Consider the following 22,068-nt stretch of genomic DNA (forward strand, 5'->3'; position numbering starts at 1 on the left):
CATTATAGATGGTTGTGAGCCACCATGTGGTTGCTGGGAATTGAACTCAGGACCTTCCATAGAGCAGTCAGTGCTCTTAACCACTGAGCCATCTCTCCAGCCTTGCATCCTTTTTAAAAAGGATTTGTTTGTACATCATATTTGTTTATACATCATATTTCCTGTAAAACTATATATGCTTTTGTGGGGCTGGAGAGATGGCTCAGCCGAGCACTGGTTGCTCTTACAGAGGACCTGGGTTTGATTCAAGTACCCATATGATAGCTCACACTCATATGCAACTTGTTTCTGTCACCCTCTTCTGGCCTCTGTGGCACTGTATGTACACGGTGCACAGATATACCTTAGGTGCATTGGCAGAAGACTGCCCCTGAACTTCTGAGCTAGCGGAGCAGTGGAGACAGTTTTGGTGGCAAGGAAGCTTCTGTGAAAAGAGCCCATCCTCTCTGTGTGCTTCAGACCCTTCCAGCAGCCAGGCCACTGTGATGCCAGCTGCTTTTCCCACAAGATCCTCCTTTCTGTAACCTTTGTCCGTAGCTGATGGAGTTTTCTTCACTGATTTTCCCCTCATATGTAAAACCTGACCTTTCATCTTTAAGGTATCTTTCAGTTGTAAGCAATTAAATGATAAAGCTTTATAATGATCTATTTGGGGTAAAAAGGATAAAGCTACAACCAACATACTTTTAAACCAGAAAGGATACTTGACAAATGTCTCCACAATCACTGGCAGATCTATGCTTAGAAAGTTGAAACGTGGGATGAAACTTGTAATGCTCACTAAAAATGAAAAACAGGGAATAATAAATATTATTCATAGCATAATAAGCAACATTACAAATTTACCATACATTCAAAAATTGCACTAGTCTATTAAAATGGCCAAGCAAAACTTTCCTAAGCATGTGCTCTCTCTCTCTCTCTCTCTCTCTCTGTGTGTGTATATATATATATAACACATACATACACAAACACATTTACATATATACATACACACACACATATGTATGTATAAAATCAGAACCAGGCCTTTAATTCTATTACTTAGGAAGCAGAGGCAGACGTATCTTTGTGAGTCTAGCCTGATCTATATAGCAAGTTCTAGGCCAGCCAGGGCTATATTCTATGAAGTCTCTTTTTGTTTGTTTGTTTGTTTTTTTCTTTTTTGAGACAGGGTTTCTCTCTGTAGCCCTGGATGTCCTGGAACTCACTCTGTAGACCAGGCTGGCCTGGTCTCAGAAATCTGCTTGCCTCTGCCTCCCAAGTGCTGGGATTAAAGGCATGTGCCACCACGACCAGCATTGAAGTCTCAAAACAAAAACAAAAACAAACAAAACAAGAAAACATAAAAGAAAGAGGGAGTGAGGGAAGAAGAGAAAGCAGTTATTATCAAACATACACTACAAATCGTATCATGACAAAACTCGTGTCCTAATATACACTTACATTTTGAGGTTACAGCTATTATAAAGCATTATTATGCTATTTAATGATTACTTCTTTACTGCTAAGATAAAGATTAACATGACTTAAACTCCCTGTACTCTGTAGACTCCATAACCCTGGTCCAAAGCATCTAAAATGTATCTAGTCATTAGCAAAGCTCACAGTCCACATTGCTAAGTTAAACCCAACCAGAACCATCTTTTCACTTAAGATTTTACTAATAGCTGCATCCTAGAGTCATACTTAACACCAAACCATTAAACAAGGAAAATGATGCAGGTGTCTCTCACTATAGAACTACAAAGGAAGCCCAGGCTTTGTGGCACATACATTGAATCCCAGCACCTGGGAGGCAGGGGCAGGCAGAACTCTGAGTTCAAGACGAATCTGGTATATGAAGTGAGTTCCAGGCTAGCTAGGGATACATAATGAGACCCTGTCTTAAAAAACAAACAATGGCCTAGTTGGCCATCACTGGAAGGAGAGGCCCATTGGATTTGCAAACTTTATATGCCCCAGTACAGGGGAACGCCAGGGCCAAAAAGGGGGAGTGGGTGGGTAGAGGAGTGGGGGGGGTGGGTATGGGGGACGTTTGGGATAGTATTGGGAAATGTAAATGAGGAAAATACCTAATTAAAAAAATAAAAAAAAGAAATGTAAGTGAATAAAGTAACCAATAAAAAACAAACAAACAAACAACTCAAAAACTATAAAGTAGTGTTTTGTGTGGTAGTGTGTGCCTATAATCTTGACACTCAGGAGGCAGCCACAGGCATATCTCTATGAGTTTGAGGTGAGCCTGGTATATGTAGCATGCTCTAGGCCAGCCAGCCAGGGCTACATGGTGAGTCTCTGTCTAAAAACAAAAGCAAAATAAACACAAAGCAATGCTTTTTAAAGAGGAACATAAGATATAAATATTCATCTACTGATAAATGAAAAATGAAACTATGGTTGATAAAGGATAAACCTTGAAAACATGCTACATGAAATCAGCAACTTGGAAATATTCAATTTATATGAAATTTGGAGTATAGACACATTGATAGAAACAGAAAGCATATCAGTGGCTGAAAAAAATGATTAATCAATCATTAATTAAGTAATGCTTAAGAACAAGTTAATAAGACTCTGATAAGTCGCCAAGTTTATCCTAAATGGAAGCAAAGCAACTGAGACCATATGTGATCCTAACGACTTGGAAGAGCTCCCCAGAAGTACCCACCTGTGTAGTGAAGATGCAGTGGGTGCCCTACATACAGCATATCAATTTGCGGGGGATGTTTCACTTTGATTAGTCGGGTGTGAGTTTCCAAGGACGGTACTATACAGAAGCTAGAACTTGCGCCGCTTTTGCAATCTTTATTGCTTCTACAAACTTGAGTAGCTTCAACTGCTTTCCGGGCAGGTAGACACGTATGCTAAAAATATAATATCAGTCAATGTTAAAAAGTACTTATTAGCCAGGCAGTGATAGCTCATGCCTTTAATCCCAGCACTTGGGAGGCAGAGGCAGGTGGATCTCTGAGTTCGAGGCCAGCCTGGTCTACAAAGTGAGCTCTAGGGCTATACAGAGAAACCCTGTCTCAAAAAATACCAAAAAAAAAAAAAAAAGTACCTATTAACAAGAAAAATCTAACTTGCATTCCTTCATGCTTTTCTTGTCACCCAGCAGATAAGGAATGATCTTGACATTAAAATGTGCTATTTATTAATGTGCACCAACTATAAATTTCAATATTCCATGTTTTGCTATATAGGATATCATACTACTATGCATTTGTAGATTCTCAGATAAAATGTGGCATCTGAAACATGGAGGTTTTAACTAAATAACACAAAATAGATAAAGACAGAAGGCATTATAGCTTTTGTTTTAGCTATATATTTATTTTAATGATCATATCAGACAAGTAAGATAGCCTTTGGGACAACTTACCAAACGTTTATTGAAATTATTTCTGTAGGAAAAGCACACATCTGTGAGGCTGTGATTGTTACAGCATTCAGTAGAACCATCTAGTCGTTTGTATGCTAAAGAAAAACACAGTACTTAGCATGGATTACATACAAGTATAACTGTAATAAAAATTCTGCTTTTAAAAGACAAAAACAGTAAGCAGAATGGTAGATGTATTTGAAAGCAACTGTTAATGCATTATTTACTTGGACAGCTACAAGCTATAGTCTGGTTTTATAATATTAACAGGGTACCCAAGTTGAAATGAGAAGTTGCACTCAGGAACTTAGTGTTAGGATAGCTCAGTTGTTCTGGGGTTTCTGTAGCACATGTGATGTGGAACTGCGGGTTTCACTGCTGGCATCCTATAAGCCAGGCAAGGTGGGACATACATATGTTTAGAGGCTTCATTTGATTCAGGATCTCACCCAGCACGCAGGAGGTGAAGGCAGAAGGACCAGCAGCTTAAGCTCATCTTCAACTATATATTGATTTCAAGACAAATTGGGTCTACATGAGAGTCTGTCCAAAAAAAGAGGAAAAAAAAAAAAGGAACAAGAAAAAAAAAAAAAAAAACAGCCGGGCGTGGTGGCACACGCCTTTAATCCCAGCACTCAGGAGGCAGAGGCAGGCAGATTTCTGAGTTCGAGGCCAGCCTGGTCTACAAAGTGAGTGCCAGGACAGCCAGGGCTACACAGAGAAACCCTGTCTCGAAAAACTAAAAAAAAAAAAAAAAAAAAAAAAAAAAGAAACACAAAAAACAAGAAACATAACCTGCTAAGAGAGGAAGGAATGGGAGATGGCAGATGGGGGAAGAATTGTGGGAGGGGGTGACTGGGAGAGAGGTAGTGAGAGGGATGTAAAGAGAATAAGTAAAATTTTAAAAATCCAACAAAAACAAAAAGAAAAGAAAAATGCAGCTGCACTTAACCCAGGTTAGCAGTTGTCTTTATAAACTCCCCAGCCATAACACTAAAGCTAGAGTGAGTTTTAGTTCTGTGAGAGGAACTCCAGCCTCTTCCTGAACTACAGTGAACAAGGGCCTAGCTACTTCTGAAAAGTGACTTTTGGGAGTAAGGAACTTTGGCAAACGTTTCAACCCTAAAGAATCAGATTGGTTAATAATAATAATAATAATAAAAACAACAACAACAATAGACCAAGAGAACACCAGACATCTGACATCTTGAAATCATACAAATAAAAGTGCCAAGCATTGCCTGTGAAATATTTTGAAGGACTGAAGTAAGGAAAGGGGGTGGAGAGGGGGGGAGGGAGAGGGAGAGAGGGAGAGAGGGAGAAAGAGAGAGAGACAGACAGACAGACAGACAGGAGGAAAAGAGGGAGAGGGAAGGAGAAGTCAAGGAAGGTGTGAGGGAAGGAGAAAGACAATACTGAGTCAAACCGAGCCTCTAAACTTGAAAACTATTTAAATTAGAGAAAATTACAGAGCATGTAAAATTTGAGAAAACAAGTGACTCCACTTCAATAAACACATAACATTTAAAACAACGGGGATTGTGATAATTGTAGAGATTTAAAAAGCGTAACAACACAATAAAACTAAAAAAAAAAAAAAAACCAACCAACCAAACAAAAAAACCCTAAACCCTAAAGAGGGGCTGGTGAAACAGCTCAGAGAGTAAAGATGCTTGTCCCCCAACTACGAGAGTCTGAGGATCTGAGTTCCATCCTCAGAACCCACACAAAGTTGGAAGGAGAGACACAACTTCACAAAGTTGTCCTCTGACCTCCATGCATGTGCAATACCCTGACCCCCAACACACACACACACACACACACACACACACACACACACACGCATACAATAACGAAATGTAGAAATAAAGAAAATGTCTTAACCTCCCTGGATTTCTGCTATATAAAATATACTAGAGAACGCTACCCTAGACCCTCACATAATTACTAGAACTGCCTCCTTTAAGGTATATTTTAGCAAGAAAAGGGAAGGGATTTTCCTAAATGTGCAGAGGGATTTTTGTTTCCCAATATCCTTGGATTTGTTTTCATCTTTCCTTATTGCATGTCTGCATATAGTTATAGAATGCTTGTGCACTGATCTCATTTCCTTGGATATTAGTTTGTTATCTGTTCATACACAGGTTTATACAGCACCAAAGGGAAAAAGGCTTCTGCAAAAAATTGCTTCTTGCTGTGTTTAAAATATCAGACATAGCTGCGAGTGGAAGAGGTTCTCCCCCAAGGAAAAGTACATCAACTGGTAGCCCAGTGCTGTATGGTCAGCCCTGAAAATGTTCCATACAAACAACAGTATATGACTGAAGAGGTTTTATATATAGGTATATATGTATACACACACATATATGCACACAATATTAGTGAAAAAAGAAGCCATGATGTTGACGGGGAATGGAGACGCTTTGGAGGGAGGAAAGGGAGAAATGTTATAACTGTACTATATAACCTCAAAAATTTAAAATGTGTTTTAAAATTAGAATTCAATTTAGATAAAATTATGAGTCTACACATGTGTAAAGATCATACTATACTTGTGTATTTACTTAAGTGTAATTAATTAATTAATTAATTAATTGTAGTTGATGGCTGTTTTGATTTTTGATTTTGGTTGTAGTGGGGATTGAACCTTGCACCTCATGCACAGGGAGGCAAACACTCTATTACTGAGTTACACACATAGAGTCAATGCCACTGAGCTTAGATGCCGATTTTACATATTTTTAAAAATTTTAATGTTCAGTGGTGCAAGAAATGGAACTCAGGTCACTGTACACATTATGCAAACTCTTCTACCACTGAGTTATACACCCAGCCTGAACAAAACTGTTTTGAAAACAGAAAGAATTAGATATTAGAATTCTAAAAGTCAAATATAATATAAAAGAAAGGGCTGGAGAGATGGCTCAGTGGTTAAGAGCACTGACAGTTCTTCCAGAGGTCCTGAGTTCAATTCCCAGCAACCACATGGTGGCTCACAACCATCTGTAATGGGATCAGATGCCCTCTTCTGGTGAGTCTGAAAACAGCAACTGTGTACTCATACATTCAAAAAAAAATACATCTTAAAAAAAAAGAAATCAGAAGTTCAACAATATATACTAAAGGGAACAAATATCCAACATACCAAGAATAATATCTATTAATTTGTACCTATTTATTTTAGTTACTTGCTTTAAAACAAAATAAATCTATAGATACCATCTCAGGGTTAATAATGGAAGGGACTAGTACTTGAAGCATTGTGTCATATCAAGTAAATGCACACACCTCTAACTGGGAAGCTTAATTGTTGTAACGTTGATGCACTTATACAATACCCAATTTGGGGCTCATATGCAATGGTGTCTAAACATTCATTCCAATCTTGCACATTAGTAACGGGACAATCCTGTAGATGAGTGACAAGGTCTCCCACAAAAAGGCCTCTGGGTCCAATGGCAGGTGAGTCCTTAGGAGGAAGGAAAATCAAAGCAGACAATGTATATAGACATTATAGATTATAGACAAGCTATAATAAATGTATATTAGCCACAGTAATAGATACTGCACTAATTAAAGGTGGAATACTTTTAAACAGTTTTATTCTTAGAGAATTTCACACAAGGTATTTTTAACTTATTCATCCCCCACATCCCTCTAACTATTTTCTACATGCTCCCATTCCTTTTCATTCAGCTTAGAGTTTTCTTCAAAGCAGAATATTTTGACTAATGCATAAAATAACCCATCTCTAAATCCAAAATTTATAGCCAAACAATTAGTATTGCATTCCCCAGTTCTCCATGATTATGAAGCTTTCACAACTTCAAAAGGAAAAAACCCTATTTGTTGATTATTAATATTAAAATAACGAAGCAGCAGGGTATACAGCACAAGCTTAGTCTGAACCAGGTCCTGAGTTTGATCCCCTGTAGCACAAAAGGATGAAGATCAAAAAGAAAAGCACTATGAGGGACTGGAGAGATGACTCAGTGGTTACTCCATTACTGGCACGTACACAGTGGCTCACAAGAGCCATTAACTCAAGTTCCAAGGAATCCAATGCACTTGCCTGTCCTCCCTGGGTGCTAGGCACCCAAGTGTTACACAGACACACATGCTGTCAAAACACCCAACCCTGGACATAATGTCACATTTAAAAGTAAAACAAACAAAGAAAAATCTAAACTTTTTTTGTTTGTTTGTTTTTGTTTTTCGAGACAGGGTTTCTCTGTATAGCCCTGGCTGCCCTGGAATTCACTTTGTAGACCAGGCTCGAACTCAGAAATCTGCCTCCCAGTGCTGGGAATTAAAGGCGTGCACCACCACGCCTGGCAAATCCAAACTTTTTTTTTTTTAATTGCAGGAATGCCTGATGCTTCTACGGGGACCAAATCCAAACTTTTTAACTGAAGGAAAAATAATAAAAGGCCAACAAACCACTCTCCAGTGGATGGCCCCACATCCAGAAGTATAGAGCTACTCAGCACAAATTGGAGTCCAAGGGCTAGGTTAGCAAATTAAAGGGAAAAATGGGGGACATGAAGTTGTAGGAGATGACAGGGAGGTGGGGTAGATCTGGGAGGAGTTAAAAAGAGGAGTAAATATGATCAAAATACCCTACATAAACTTCTCAAAGAATATTTTTAAAATTAAAAACAAAAATATTTTATGTATAAAATACATAAATAAATCTTTAAAACTAAACAAACTGAACAAAAATGTACCTAATGAATATAAACAAATGCTGTCATTCTAAGCATAAATAAATAAGCTGGATGTGGTACCACAGCCCTGTAATTTCAGCACTGGGGAAGCACAGGCAGGAAGACATCTGTGAGTCAAAGGCTAGCTAGGGCTATACAGTAAGACCTTGTCTCAAAACAATTTTCTTTTTTTAAAAAAAGAAAAATCTGCTGGGCAGTGGTGGCACACGCCTTCAATCCAAGCACTTGGGAGGCAGAGGCAGGTGGATTTCTGAGTTCGAGACCAGCTTGGTCTACAGAGCGAGTTCCAGGTCAGCCAGGGCTATATAGAGAAACCCTGTGTCAAAAACAACAATAACAATAAGACAAAAACAAAACAAAAATAACCCTCCCCCCAAAAAACAAAAAAAAAAAACAAAAAAAAGAAAGAAAAATTTGTGCAAGCCTTAATGGGAAAAACAAAATGAAACAAAACAAATCCAAAATATACAGAAACAGAAGCTGGGGAGGCAGCTGTTGGTAAATGCTTGCTGGGCAAACATGAGGACCCGAGTTTGGATCTCCAGACACCCCCTGACACCTGCCCCTCAACACACACACATAGTAGCTTATACCTGTAATCATAATACTGAAGCCGCAGAGACAATAAAATCCCTGGGGCTTCCTCACCAGTTAGCATAGAGAAATTGGTGAGCTTCAGGTTCGGTAAGAAGCCCTATCTCAAAAATTAAGGAGGAGGGCTAGAAAGATGTCTTAGTGGTTTAGAGCCCAGGCTGGAAAGACAGGGTTTTTTACTCCCAGTACCCACACAGTAGTTCACAACTGCTCTGACTGGGTAGCCTATCATTCTTCTTGTGCTAAAAATCAGAAATAAAATAAACAGTAAAGATAAACAATGCATTTGATTTATAAACCACACACACAAAATCTTGATACTATCTCTTTTGTGCAGAACAACAAAAACAAAGAACAAATTTCATCACATTAAAAAAAAATCCAACATTGTTTGCAGTTGAAAGGATTCTAAGTGTTACAGTAGAACATCTGGTGAAAGAACACCCTAGGCGATTCATTATTTACCTCTGCGACTTCAGTGATAAGTACCCCAACTCCAGTGTAGTAAAAAGGCAAGAGGATTACTGGGAGGAGAACAAGAGCTAAAATACCAAGGAGAGCAAGGACAAAATTATGCCATATACCTGAAAAGAGAGAGAGCAACTGTTAAGTTCAACAGTGACAAGAATACAATAGAGTTTACTGCACTTCACACCACATGGGCATCCTGAGAAGATCATAAATAGACTAGGGGTTGTGAGGCACAGGGATCTACTTATTGCAGCAGACAGATGCTCACTATGTATCTGCCTTCTTTTCAGATACTGAAATGTGAAATGCATTTAGTACTATAATTATGAAGGTTGTGATTATGGTTTAATACAAATAGAACCAACGTCTCCTAACTATGCCTTCCTTATAGAACACACACACAGTATATCTCATTAATTTAAACACATTCATGGTCTTTGATAGAAACCTCAAGAATATACAAATTAGAAAGCAAAATTCTTAGGGCTAGGAAAGTGGTTCAGTAGATAAAACACTTGCTATGCAAGCATATGATCCCAAACTGAGACCTCTTGAATCTGCATAAGAGCCATGCACAGGGTCACCTATGTGTAATTTCAGCACGGGGGCGGGGGTGAAGATAGACATATCCTTGTCATTCACTGGCTAGCCATTCTAAAACCACTAAGTTCTAAGTTCAGTCAAAGACAGTCTCACCAAGGTGTGTGTGTAGAGATATGGACATCTCTGGCCTCCACAGTGCATGCTGGGTGAATGCACCCATGCATACATTGTATACACCACACACACATACACACACACACACACAAACATACCCGTCTAAAAAGCTAAAATTCCGGTCAATCATTATGGAGAGTAACATCAGGATAATTGGTACCTTATATCATAGAACATGAACAAACCATGAAGAGTGGGTTTTTGCATGTGAATATGTGGATATATGTACATGTGTGTGCATGAGTGTGGAGGTCAGGAGTTGACATCAGGTATCTTTTTCAATTATTCTCCACCTCCCCCCCTCCCCTTCATTTTTTGAGGTAGGGTCTCTTGCTGAACATGGAGTTCACATATTCAACTGTCTTCATGGCCTTTTCTGTGGGTGCTGAAGATCTGAAAGCAAATTGTCATGCTTGTGGACTAATACTTTTACCAGCTAAGCCAAATTCCCAATTCCAGGTTTAAAAGCTAAAATTTACATGGTCAGATCTAGCACTCTTTTAACATCTAATTTATAGTAGTTATATATAATAATGAGCATCACGGTGCTATTTCCATACATTTATGTAATGTATTTTCAACAAATTTAGAAAACACTAAGATGACTCTAAGTGCTTTTTGTATAAACCTGAGGACCTGAATTCAATACCTGGATCCCATGGTGGGATCCTAAAAACCGACTTCTGTAAATTGTCCTCTGACTCATAGCCCCTGTGTATGTGTCTGCACACACAAAAAGAAATCTGAAAGATTCTGAAAACTCTATCAATTTAAAATCTAATTATTTGTGTGGGTGTGTACGTGCTCGTGCATGTGTGTGCTCTCGTGGGGGCACCTGCGTGCATGCTATGTGTGCTATAGTGTACAAATTGAAGTCAAAGTGCAATTTGTTAAGATTTTTGCTTTCTCCCACGAAGGGTCTGGTAACTCAGGTCATGAGGCTTGGCAACAAAACACAAGTTGTTCAATGCCTCAGTATCAAATTGTTTATCAAATATAGTTTGCTTACTTTTGACATCTTTTCCACAATTACTGTGTCATTAAAAATCTTTTTATGGGCTGGTGAGATGTCTCAGCGGTTAAGAGTACTGACTGCTTTTCAGAGGTCCTGAGTTCAAATCCCAGCAACCACATGGTGCCTCATAACCATCCATAATGAGAAACAACAACAACAACCAAAAAAAAAAAAAAAACCTATGGGCTGGAGTGAGCGGGCCAGAGGGAAAGGGGGCCGGAGCGAGGCGGGGATGGGTGGGTGCGGGGTTAGGGGTGGGGTGGGGCTGGAGAAGGCGGGGGCGGAGCAAGCAGACTCTGGAACAGCAGACATGGGAGTGAGCGGACGCGGGAGTGAGCTGATGCCAGAGCGAATGGGGCCAGGCCGGAGTGGGCCGGGCCGGAGCAAGAGGGAGAAGGGAAGGGGGTTGGGGGAAAAAGCTGAAAAAAATTATTCTTTTAATTAGCTGGTGGTGGAGGCAGAAGCAGGCAAATCTGAGTTTAAGGCCAGCCTGGTCTGCATACAGAGTGAGTTTCAGGACAGCCAGGGCTACAAACAAACAAACAAAAAAAACCCCATCCAATTATTTAATGTGTATGAATGAACCTGGAAGCCAGATATATGGGATCCCCTGAAGCTGGAGCCACAGGCAGTTGCAAGCTGCACTATGTGGGTGCTGGGAACTGAGTTCGAATCTAGAATACATGCTCTAAAGAATACATGCTGTTTCTCCCGCCCTTAAACCTATTTATAAAGTTCCCTATTTAGAGATCGCTTAACCTGCTTTTAACAGGTTTGCGATAAGCAGCTTGCTCTTACTGTTCATGTGTGAGAGCAGTGCGGAGCAAACCATAGGAGGGTGAGCCGCTGTTGTAGAAAAAGAGCTCAACCATTTCTCCACCAGGGGGCGGCGACTGCTCCTCCCAAGCCAAAATAGATCTCAAAGGATTGTGGGTGAGGTAATACTGGGGTGATCATTCATCATATAAAAAAGTGCAAACAAACGGGTCAAAAGGGAGCAAAGGGCAAACACGCTGAAGTGGTTGACCAAGAAACTAAAGATCTACCTACAGAAAACCAAGATACCGAAAATGAGGGTCCAGACTATGAAGTATGAAAAGAGCTGCCATGTCCAATGAACCATGCATCGTGTCTGTCTCCCTTTTTGTAAAATTCAGAGGAATTATTTTGTTGTTTTTTGAGACAGGGTTTCTCTGTGTAGTACTGGCTGGCCTCAAACTTCAGAGACCCAAGTGTCTCTGCCTCCTAGTATTGTGATAAAGGCTTGTGCCACCACGGCCCACCCAGTTTTCTAGAGGGTTATTTTTATCATTTTATATATGCAGTGTTTTAATAGCTCTAGAAACATCTATAAAGGGGGAAATTCTACCTTATCATATTTTTAAGTGTAAAGTAGTTTTTAATGTGACAAAATCATTTTCATTTTTTTAAGTGCAAAGAGAGTAGAGTGGGTTATTGAACCAGGGAAGGTTATGACTCTCTTGGGAGAGGGGGGTCAATGTAACAATCTATATAAGGTGGCTAGCTTTCATGTATTTCTGTCAGAAGTATTTTAAACTACTTTTAGTCTCATGTTTTTAGTAGAACGTTTTTCTCAAGAGACCTGCCGTATTGTGTGCCTTCTGAACATCTCTAGTCACGGCTCTCTGGCTGTCCAGTTTCTCTAACAATTCTGATGATATGCTGTAGAAAGTAGAAAATGTGGACATGGTACATGTGATGTAAAATTGTGAATCAGTTGAAGCAAAGATTATGAGGCTGTTGTGGTAGGCCCTCTTAAGAAAAATTTGCCACCAAGTTTGAAGCTGGCTCTCACTGGAATAACTGTTTTAAAAGAAACCCAATACTGGTCTCTAGATTTTTGATACATGGGTCAAGAATTGTGTACAAGCTGAAATGTCTATCTAGTGATCCTCAACCAATAAAATCTGTCATGAAATGGGGGACACAAAGAATGCATGTATAAAGGAATGAGAAATAATTTACATGGTTCCTCTTCCCCAAATAATATCCCATGCTATCATAAGTTTAGTTTTTGATTAAAAAAAAACAATCAAACTAAATGTTCCTGCATAACCCAAGCTGGCCTCAAACTCCAAACAGAAACCCAGATGTGGTTAACTGGCACTGTTATAGTACATTTCCCATTTGACAATACTACATGTTTTCTTATAGTACTTTCAAAGCTTCATTAAAAAACAAAGCAAAAAAAATCCAAAACAAAAGCACAGGCCCAATGGTATTCTAAACTGGCTAAGTGTCCTTGCCCCCAAGCCTGATGAACTGAGTGACATCCCAGGTCCCATATGCAGAACAGCAGAGATCCTGTAAATTGTCGTCTTCTCTTTGCATGTATGCCATGGCATTCACACTGCCATACTCACATCTCCCCCAACTTCATTAAATACACTAAATATTAGAAAAAGAAGAATCTCAATATGGTGGGTCATGCCTATAATCTGCAAGTTACAAGAAGCTAGCCTGAACTACACTGGGAATTTCAACACAGCTTAGGCTACAGAGTAAGAACTTGTCTAAAAACAGAACAATCAAAACCGATGAAATGCTCTAATTCATGCACTAAAATTTCCTTTGGACAAACTAATTCATAACACTGCCCTTTACTTTACTGCCCTGTTGCTAGTAACAGAAACAGGCATGGACAAGTGAATCAAAGTGGAGTCACAAAATAGCACTGGTTTCTTGACCTTACAGATGACCTTGGCAATCGTCTTCCAGACTTGCAGTTGGTCCTGTTACTCCTCTAATGATGACTAAGTGAGAGTCATGTGTGAAGCAGATACACTTCATTCATCTAAACAATCTCATATATTAATGATTTATTTTTAAGTACATTTTAAAAATACCACTTTTGCTTTCTCCAGGGCAGTTTTTAAATAGTGGGACAATGAACAGTGTCATCAGTGAATCAATGCCAGCAGCAGTTTCCCTTTGCCTTATTTTTTACCTACCATATTCACACAAGCAAGCTATTTTTAATTCTTCAAACAGTTTTATTTTTGTTCTATAGCACGAAAATATCCATCAAACATGCAATCAATGTCAAGACAAGATATTATGCAATCAACACAAACTTCTTAATTGATCAAAGAAATTACACTCAAGCACTCTAAATAATATTCGGGGATGGGATAAAGTGACTAAAAGAACTGGCTAATAAAATTATGTCATATAATATTCTATACTGTATAATACAGATAAAAGAAACTTGTACAAAATGTCTTGGTTATCAAGGAATACTGTCAAACTTAAAGTTTCTTTATCAGAATAATATGAATGCATAAAGCTGTCAATTCTTTACAAACATCAACTCCACAGACATCAGATATACAATTACTAGACATATTCCTAAAAGTATAAACATGAACATTTATAACACACAATTTTAAAATATAAGTAAACTTCATATTTATGAGAATCCCAATTCACAAAGTTGTATAAAGAAATGTAATTTGACATGGATTTCATAAATTATTCCCTGTCTAAACCAAACTTCACAGAAAAAAAAAAAAACATTGCAAAATACGACAGGACATCTCAACAAAAATATGGGGCTCATGAATTAAGTCTCCTGTTGAAACCAAACTTCAAAAAACACCACTAAACAAACAGGACATGTTAGCAACATTATGTTTTGAGGTTCATGAGTTATTCTCATGTCAAAATCAACTTTACAACACTATTGCAGAGTAATACAAGACACCTTAGCAAAATGAAGTTTGTTGAAAGCAAGTTTCATAAAAACACCTTGTTGAATAATACAGATCATTTTAGCATATGAAGTTCACGAAATTGTCTCTTGGTGAAACCAAACTTCAAAAAAACACCATTGCAGAAGATAGGATACCTGAGCAATATGAGGTTTGTGATTTAGTCCCCTGTTGAAACCAAACTTCACAAAAAAATCATCTCACAGAATAACACAGTACATCTTAGTGACAATAGGGTTTGTAATTTAGTCTACTGAAATCAAACTTCTCAAAAAACTTCAGTGCAAAATAGCACAGACCATTTGAATTAGTCCGCTGAAAGCAAGTTTCATAAAAATACCACTGCAGAATAAAACAGGTCATCTTGGGATATCTAGTTCTTGAAATAGTCTCTTGTTGAAAGCAACTTTCATAAAATTACCACTGTAGAAGATAGGGTATCTTAGGAATATGAGGTTCACAGTTTTGTCTCTTGTTAACCAAATATCTCAAAACACTTCAGCATAAAAAGAATGCAGGCCATCTTTAGCAACAATATGAGGTTTGTGAATTAGTCTCCTGTTGAAACCAAACTTTGCAAAACACCACTGCAGTATAAAATAGAGCATCTTAAGAACATAAAACTTTTAACTTTTTGATCTATCAAAACATAAACTTCAGATATGTACAAAATTCATTTGCAATAACTTTCCTAGAAACTATTCAAACTAGGGGCATATTTATTCTCAGGCACATTACTGTAAAATACTTCCCAGGCTTCAAAGGGACTCTCACTTCTTTTTACTGGTCATTCTTGTTCTTAACATGGGTTAAGATATGCGATTTCAGGTTTGTTGACTGTGCAAACTTCTTGTTGCAGGCATCAAATGGACACACGAAAGGTTTGTCTCCAGTATGGATTCGCACATGTGTGCGCAAATTGAAATCCAGGGAAAAGCGTCTCCCACAGCCTTCAAAGGTACACTGGTAGGGTTTCTCTCCAGTGTGAACAAGCTGATGACGTTTCAGCTTGGAACTCTCAACAAAAGCTTTGCCACATTCTGCACAGACATGCACTCTCGGCCCATGGATGTGCAAGTGCTTTCTCATAGCAGAATTATCTTTGAACATCTTCTCGCAGCCTTTATGAGAGCATGCTATAGGTCTTGGAAAGTCTCCTTTTGGCTTTTTGGGTCTCATGCTAGTAAATTCTGCCAGTTGTTTGGGATCAGAAAGATCAATGCCAGGTATTCCTTCAGGAGGAAATTTCTTTCCTGTCATATACTCAGAATAATCGGGGGGTGACTCACCAGCCTGTTCTTCAGCTATGGGATCTTCTTTTTCATTAACATCGTCCCACATGGTGAAGGGAAATTCGCCATCAAGACCATCGATCTGCTTCTGCTCCCACTGTTTGTCACCCAGGTCAGCGTTCACGCTTTCTTCTGCACCGGCCTCTATAAAGGTCGTCAAACCACAGAGATTCCCTTCATAGGGGCTGAGCTCACCTTGACCATTCTCTGCCGCCAGAAAGCCCGTAAAAGAGGCAGTGGTCGGCTGGAGATAGTCGTCTTCATTAACTGGCAAAACCATCTGGCTTCCAAATTCAGGACTGAATAGTAGGTTGTCTGAGTCTTGGTAGCCCACCACCTCCTCCTCTCGTGTCTGAACGACAAACATTTCCTTATCATGATCTCTACTACTCAGGCTGCTGCCCACAAGCGGCTGCAGAGCAATAACAGGAGAGTGGTATTGGCTACCATGCGCCCAATCGACACCTACATCTCCATATACTTCGATGGTTTGGCCTACGCTGGTTTCCAGAGAAACCGCCTCGATATCACCGATATTATCCGGTGGCAGCAGCTCCACAAAATCAGCAGGAATCTCTGCGCTTTCTGTGTTAAGACACAGAAGTTTCTCTGTCTCAGAGGCCATGGCGGAGACCCGCGGACCGGTCCTGGGTAGCAAGCAGGTGGGAGAGAGCTGTGGAGTAGAGAAAAAATCAGGGAAGAAAAGCACGCGCTGGCGTGCTGGATAAAACCAAAACAAAACGAGAAAAAAAAAAAACCCAAACGACAAAACTACAACAAAAAAACAAACCCGAGAGAGCCTGACGAAAGCCGTGCGCTTCGGAGAAAAGCCGCCGTCGTCTGAGGCACTACGGTGTTTCCGGAGGAGCTTATAGGTGTTTCCGGAGGACAAGACGCATGCGTTGAACGTGTCACTGGATACGTCACTGGGCGCGCCACTGGAAACGTCACTAAACTGCGACAGACCGGCAAGAAAGCTTCTTTTGCGCATGCCTTTTTGATTGCACACCTTCCTTCAGGAGTTGCAGAACCTTCCCTGGGTTTCCTGCTATTTTAGTTTCTAACTGAACATAGATTTCCTTTCTGAGCTTTTCTATATTTTATTTCATTAGATTTCTTACCTACCCTCAGCCAGGCTTACGTCAGATCCTTTATCCTATCTCTGAGCTACATACTCTCAGTCCCGTTATAATTGTTTATTTCCCGTTATTTAATCACAAGACATACTTTATATGCCAACAGTTAATATCAGTAATAGTTGATTGCTTTGTCCTTTAATATATTTAATAAATAAATACATGAAACATTCAACTACTCCTGTTATTAAGTATGGTTTTTAAAATATTAATATATGCTTAACATGTTAGATAAAGAAAATTTTCCTGAGAGTAAACTTTCATTTTTAAAACTTTCCAATATTAAATCACCCTTTCATCCTTGAAATATACCATATTTTCTGCTTTATTGCAATATATAATATATAACATGATATGTAATGCATATTATATATTATATATTTATTGTATAAATGTGTTCATATATTATAGCATAATTATATGATATAATATAAAATATAAAAAAATATAGCTCACACATATTTTATATATTATACATAATATGTAGCATATGTAATTAGATATGCTATATAATAGATATAATCTCTCTTTATATATGTATAAATGTAGTATATATACATCTGTGCTGTATGTTCTTAATAAAATAAGACTTAATTTTTGCTAAGTATTAGAGGGCAAATGTAAGGCAGAAAGAACTGGTGTTCAAGATGAGCCTGAATTACATAGTGAGACCGTAGGCCAAAGAAGAAAACAACAATAAAGGCAGAAACCCTCCACAAAAGTCCATCTATGGCAAACAAATAATGAAAAAAAAGCTTAGCAGCTTTTTGTATATGACCTGAAAAGTTTATGCTAAAATTTTCTTTTCCTTTTTGCCTCTACTTCTGATAAAATACATATGTATATGGAATACAAATTGTGGACAAACAACTGAGAATACTTTCTGAGGACTATGCATGCAGTATAAATGCATTAGTATAAAAGTTAACTTTTTTTTTTTTTTTTTTTTTGGTTTTTCGAGACAGGGTTTCTCTGTGAACTCAGAAATTTGCCTGCCTCTGCCTCCCGAGTGCTGGGATTAAAGGCATGTGCCACCATGCCCGGCACAAAAGTTAACTTTTAAATTAAGATAGGACCTTGAAAAGTTAATGTTACCTAACTATTGTCTATTTCAAAATACTTGCCTCAATATAAACAATTACCAGACAATAGTTATTGTATAAATAAACATGGTTCATGATAACTGCATTGTACTATAATATCAAAGGAAAAGCACTACTACAATGATATTCAGCAATTATTTAATGTTTAAACTGTGCTTTATATGATGGGTACATTTTTTGACTATTATGGCATACATTATCACACACTTTTTTAAAGGAAACAATTTATTCAGGATTTCGAATTATTTTACCTATAAAACTTTTAGAGGAATTCTTTATCAAGTTTTATAATTTCTCCTCTTTGCATTTAATAGCCTGATTAGTCAGTTTTAGCTATTTTCCCATTTTTATATTCAGTTTTCTAAAAATATTTTTCTTTTTTTAAAAGTTTTTTTAAAAGATTTATTTATTTTAATGTGTGTGAGTACACTGTCACTCTTCAGACACACCAGAAGAGGACATAGGATCCCATTAGAGATGGTTGTGAGCCACCATGTGGTTGCTGGGATTTGAACTCAGGACCTCTGGAAGAGCCATCTCTCCAGCCCAACATTTTTCATAGATGAAAAAAAAACCCACTAACAACAGATAAGGTTTTCTGTATATCAGATATTATTCACCAATGTGAATACAGAGTCTGTCAATAGTTACAATTTCCTGTTTATCAGATATTATTCACCAATCAATAATAAGTCCTATCAATAACTGTTTTCTCCAGTTGCTTAATGTTTTTTTCCAAATAACTCTTAGATTTATCACTCTGGTTCTTCTATAATTTCTCATATTTTGATTCTATCTTTATTAATTACCTCATTATTTCTTTTTTTCTTTTTTTTCTGAGACAGGGTTTTTCTGTATAGTCCTGGCTGTCCTGAAACTTACTTTGTAGACCAGGCTGGCCTCGAACTCAGAAATACACCTGCATCTGCCTCCCGAGTGCTGGGATTAAAGGCGTGCACCACCACGCCCGGTTTATTTCTTTTTTAAAAGATTTATTTTGAGTGTGTGATTTATTTTCCATACACACACACACACACACACACACACACACACACACACACACATGCATACATACTTCTAAAACTTCTAAAAGTCAAGAGAGTTCATCAGATTCCCTGGGCCTGGAGTTAAGGATGGTTATAAACCACCATATGAGTGCAGGTCCTTTCCTTTGTGAGAGCAGCAAGTGCTTTTTCTATTTAACCTTTGAAACATCTCTCCAGCCCCTACCCTATTATTCCTATCTATTTTATACTTGTTTTCACATCTTTTTTGTTGTTGTTGTTGTTTTCCAAGACAGGGTGGCGCACACCTTTATTCCCAGCACTTGGGAGGCAGAGGCAGGCAGATTTCAGAGTTCAAGGCCAGCCTGGTCTACAAAGTGAGTTCCAGAACATCCAGGGCTACACAGAGAAACCCTGTCTCGAAAAAAAAAATTCTGACTTAATCTCAAGCATAGCATCTTATTCACTCCATAAGAAAGTAAGAGAATCTTGCATGCAGATTCATGGATTTTACTTTACCCATTCCTATTTTTTAAAGAAAAAAATATTGAGTCATTTATATGTTTTGCCTATATAGCCTGTGGAGGTCAATATATTAAGTCCCCTGGGCTGTGAACCACCATGTGGGTTCTGAGAACCAAATTTAGGTCCTCTTCAAGGGTATCAAGAGCTCTTCAGTGCTGAGCTGTCTCTAGCTCCTAAAGGAAATTTTACTACATTCTGTTTATTTTGTGCATGCATCCATCCATCCATCAGGGCATAAGCACAGAACTCAGAGGACAACTTGTAGATATTGGCTCTCTCCCTCCCACCATGTAGGAACTAGAAATTGAACTGAGGTCATTGGGCTTGGCAGCAAAGGTTTTCACTCACTGAACCATGTTGCTGGCCACACCTCAAATCCTTTTTGATTCCATGTTAGTTATTTTATACCACCTCCTGTTCAAAAGCTCTATTTCCATACTTGCTTATATTCCATTTAAGGATTGTGGTAGACTTGTCTTGTGTTCCTTTAGCTGAGATGGATCTGTTTTTCCCACAATTTCTCCCCTCCATAATTGTATATCTCCAGGTGAGTCTTTCTGTCTGATTGAACTCTGAGAGTGCTATAGTTCAGCATCAATCCTTGCACACCATCTTTTCTTCACTCTTGAATTATGATTTATCATGTGACTGGCTTTTCATGTTCTCTCTTGACTTTTGCACATTTCTTTGTATATTTCAGCTAAGTTGACATTCTTCATAGTTGTGGTTTCAGGTTTTGATCATGACTTTGCTTCAGTAAATATAGTGTTCCCTCCTGCTTTTAATTTAAATTTTTAGTAATTAATATTGTTCTTTTAAAATTGCTCTAATAAGCTGAACTTATTAACCAAATGTTATTTTTCATAAGACTACTTTCAAAAAAAACACAGAAAATCAAAACTCAAATAACAGATAAACATTTAAAAATAATGAAGACTGTTTATTACCTGCACAAAATATCCTTAGCTGCTGGACTGGTGATATAAGTTGCAAATGGGTGGTGAACAGATCAACAAATGCCCCAGGATAAATAATGAAGAGAAAAATTCCAAAGCCATTAAATCGAACTTGTTCCCTAAGAAAACATGTAAAAATCATATTAAGAAAAAGGAATTTGCTAATATTATTATATTTGTGAAATTAATAATGATGCAATCTTACAATTCACTATAATTCAAATCTTTAAAAGTAATCTTCCTGGAGAGATAAAATATATAGAATAAAAACTAATAATCATAACCTTAAAATAGTGTAATACAGATTTGGCCTAGGTTCTAGAAAACGCTGGGATATACTTAAAATGCCAAAACTTTAGGTTTTTCTATTGTTGAATATATAAATAATACTTGATATATAGGGAGAAATAGCTAATAATTCTATGAAAATCAATGATAGAAAGTCACAGTGTATTATTACCTATTATCAGAGGACAAAGGGGAATATATAACTCAAGTATATTATTCAAACACATTCATTTGCCTTAGTTATTATAAATAAGCCCCAAGCTTTATGTAAGTATATTTCTGTTCAGCAAAAACTAAGATAAGTACATTCAAAAAGAGTTAATGCAGGGCTGGCGAGATGGCTCAGTGGTTAAAAGCGCCGACTGCTCTTCCAAAGGTCCCGAGTTCAAATCCCAGCAACCACATGGTGGCTCACAACCATCCATAAGGAAATCTGATGCCCTCTTCTGGAGTATCTGAGGACAGCTACAGTGTACTTACATATAATAAATAAATAAATTTTAAAAAGATTTAAAAAGAGGAGTTAATGGTGAAGATTGTCCTTAAAAGAAGAGTTTTCTACCACTTCCTAGGATCAAACAGATATTATAAGGAAAGCATTACCTCAATAGAAATATGTAAGACAACTATATAATTCCCTCTTTGTTGGTAAGGATATTTCATAGTTCATAGCGGCAGATGGTGCTGTGCAGCCTGCTAGTGCAGAAAAGTGATCAGTGGTTTTCCCCACCTTTTTTTTCTTGTTTTTTTTGTTTTTCTTTTTGTTTTTTTCAAGACAGGGTTTCTCTGTGTAGCCCTGGCTGTCCTTGAACTCAGAAATCTGCCTGCCTCTGCCTCCCAAGTGCCTGGCCAGCTGAAAACCTTATGAGCTATAACAGCAACCAGTCTGCTAAGATTGTTATGTGGATAACTACATTTCTGACTGGATTTAGGTCTGCTCTACAGGAGGCAAGCCATGCTCGATAAAACTGGACAAAACCCTGTAGGTGGGGAAGTGTGGTGGCTTAATAAAATTAGACACCATAAACTCAGAAATTTGAGTGCTTAGTCACCAGGGAGTGGAATACTTTAAAAGGATTAGAAGGCCTGGGGGTGTTGAAGTAGGTGTTGATTAGCTGGAGGAA

The 22,068-nt window shown here is 38.1% G+C and overlaps 2 protein-coding genes across 2 annotated transcripts in view; both read right to left on the reverse strand.

Moving 5' to 3' along the window:
- Positions 1-22,068, reverse strand: part of Mbtps2 (membrane-bound transcription factor peptidase, site 2) — a 50,894-nt gene that overhangs the window by 4,390 nt on the left and 24,436 nt on the right. The window contains exons 5-10 of the mRNA NM_172307.3: positions 20,648-20,775; positions 9,172-9,290; positions 6,674-6,854; positions 3,386-3,480; positions 2,672-2,867; positions 705-780 (exon numbers count right to left, since the gene is read on the reverse strand). Of these exons, the coding sequence (NP_758511.1) occupies positions 705-780; positions 2,672-2,867; positions 3,386-3,480; positions 6,674-6,854; positions 9,172-9,290; positions 20,648-20,775 (795 nt within the window). The remainder of the gene's footprint in view (positions 1-704; positions 781-2,671; positions 2,868-3,385; positions 3,481-6,673; positions 6,855-9,171; positions 9,291-20,647; positions 20,776-22,068) is intronic.
- Positions 13,908-16,774, reverse strand: Yy2 (Yy2 transcription factor). The gene has a single exon (NM_001098723.1). The coding sequence runs from the start codon at positions 16,555-16,557 to the stop codon at positions 15,421-15,423; it is 1,137 nt and encodes a 378-aa protein (NP_001092193.1). The 5' UTR covers positions 16,558-16,774; the 3' UTR covers positions 13,908-15,420.

Source organism: Mus musculus, chromosome X (genome assembly GCF_000001635.26).
Source record: "Mus musculus strain C57BL/6J chromosome X, GRCm38.p6 C57BL/6J".
In the NCBI taxonomy this organism is placed as follows: domain Eukaryota; kingdom Metazoa; phylum Chordata; class Mammalia; order Rodentia; family Muridae; genus Mus; species Mus musculus.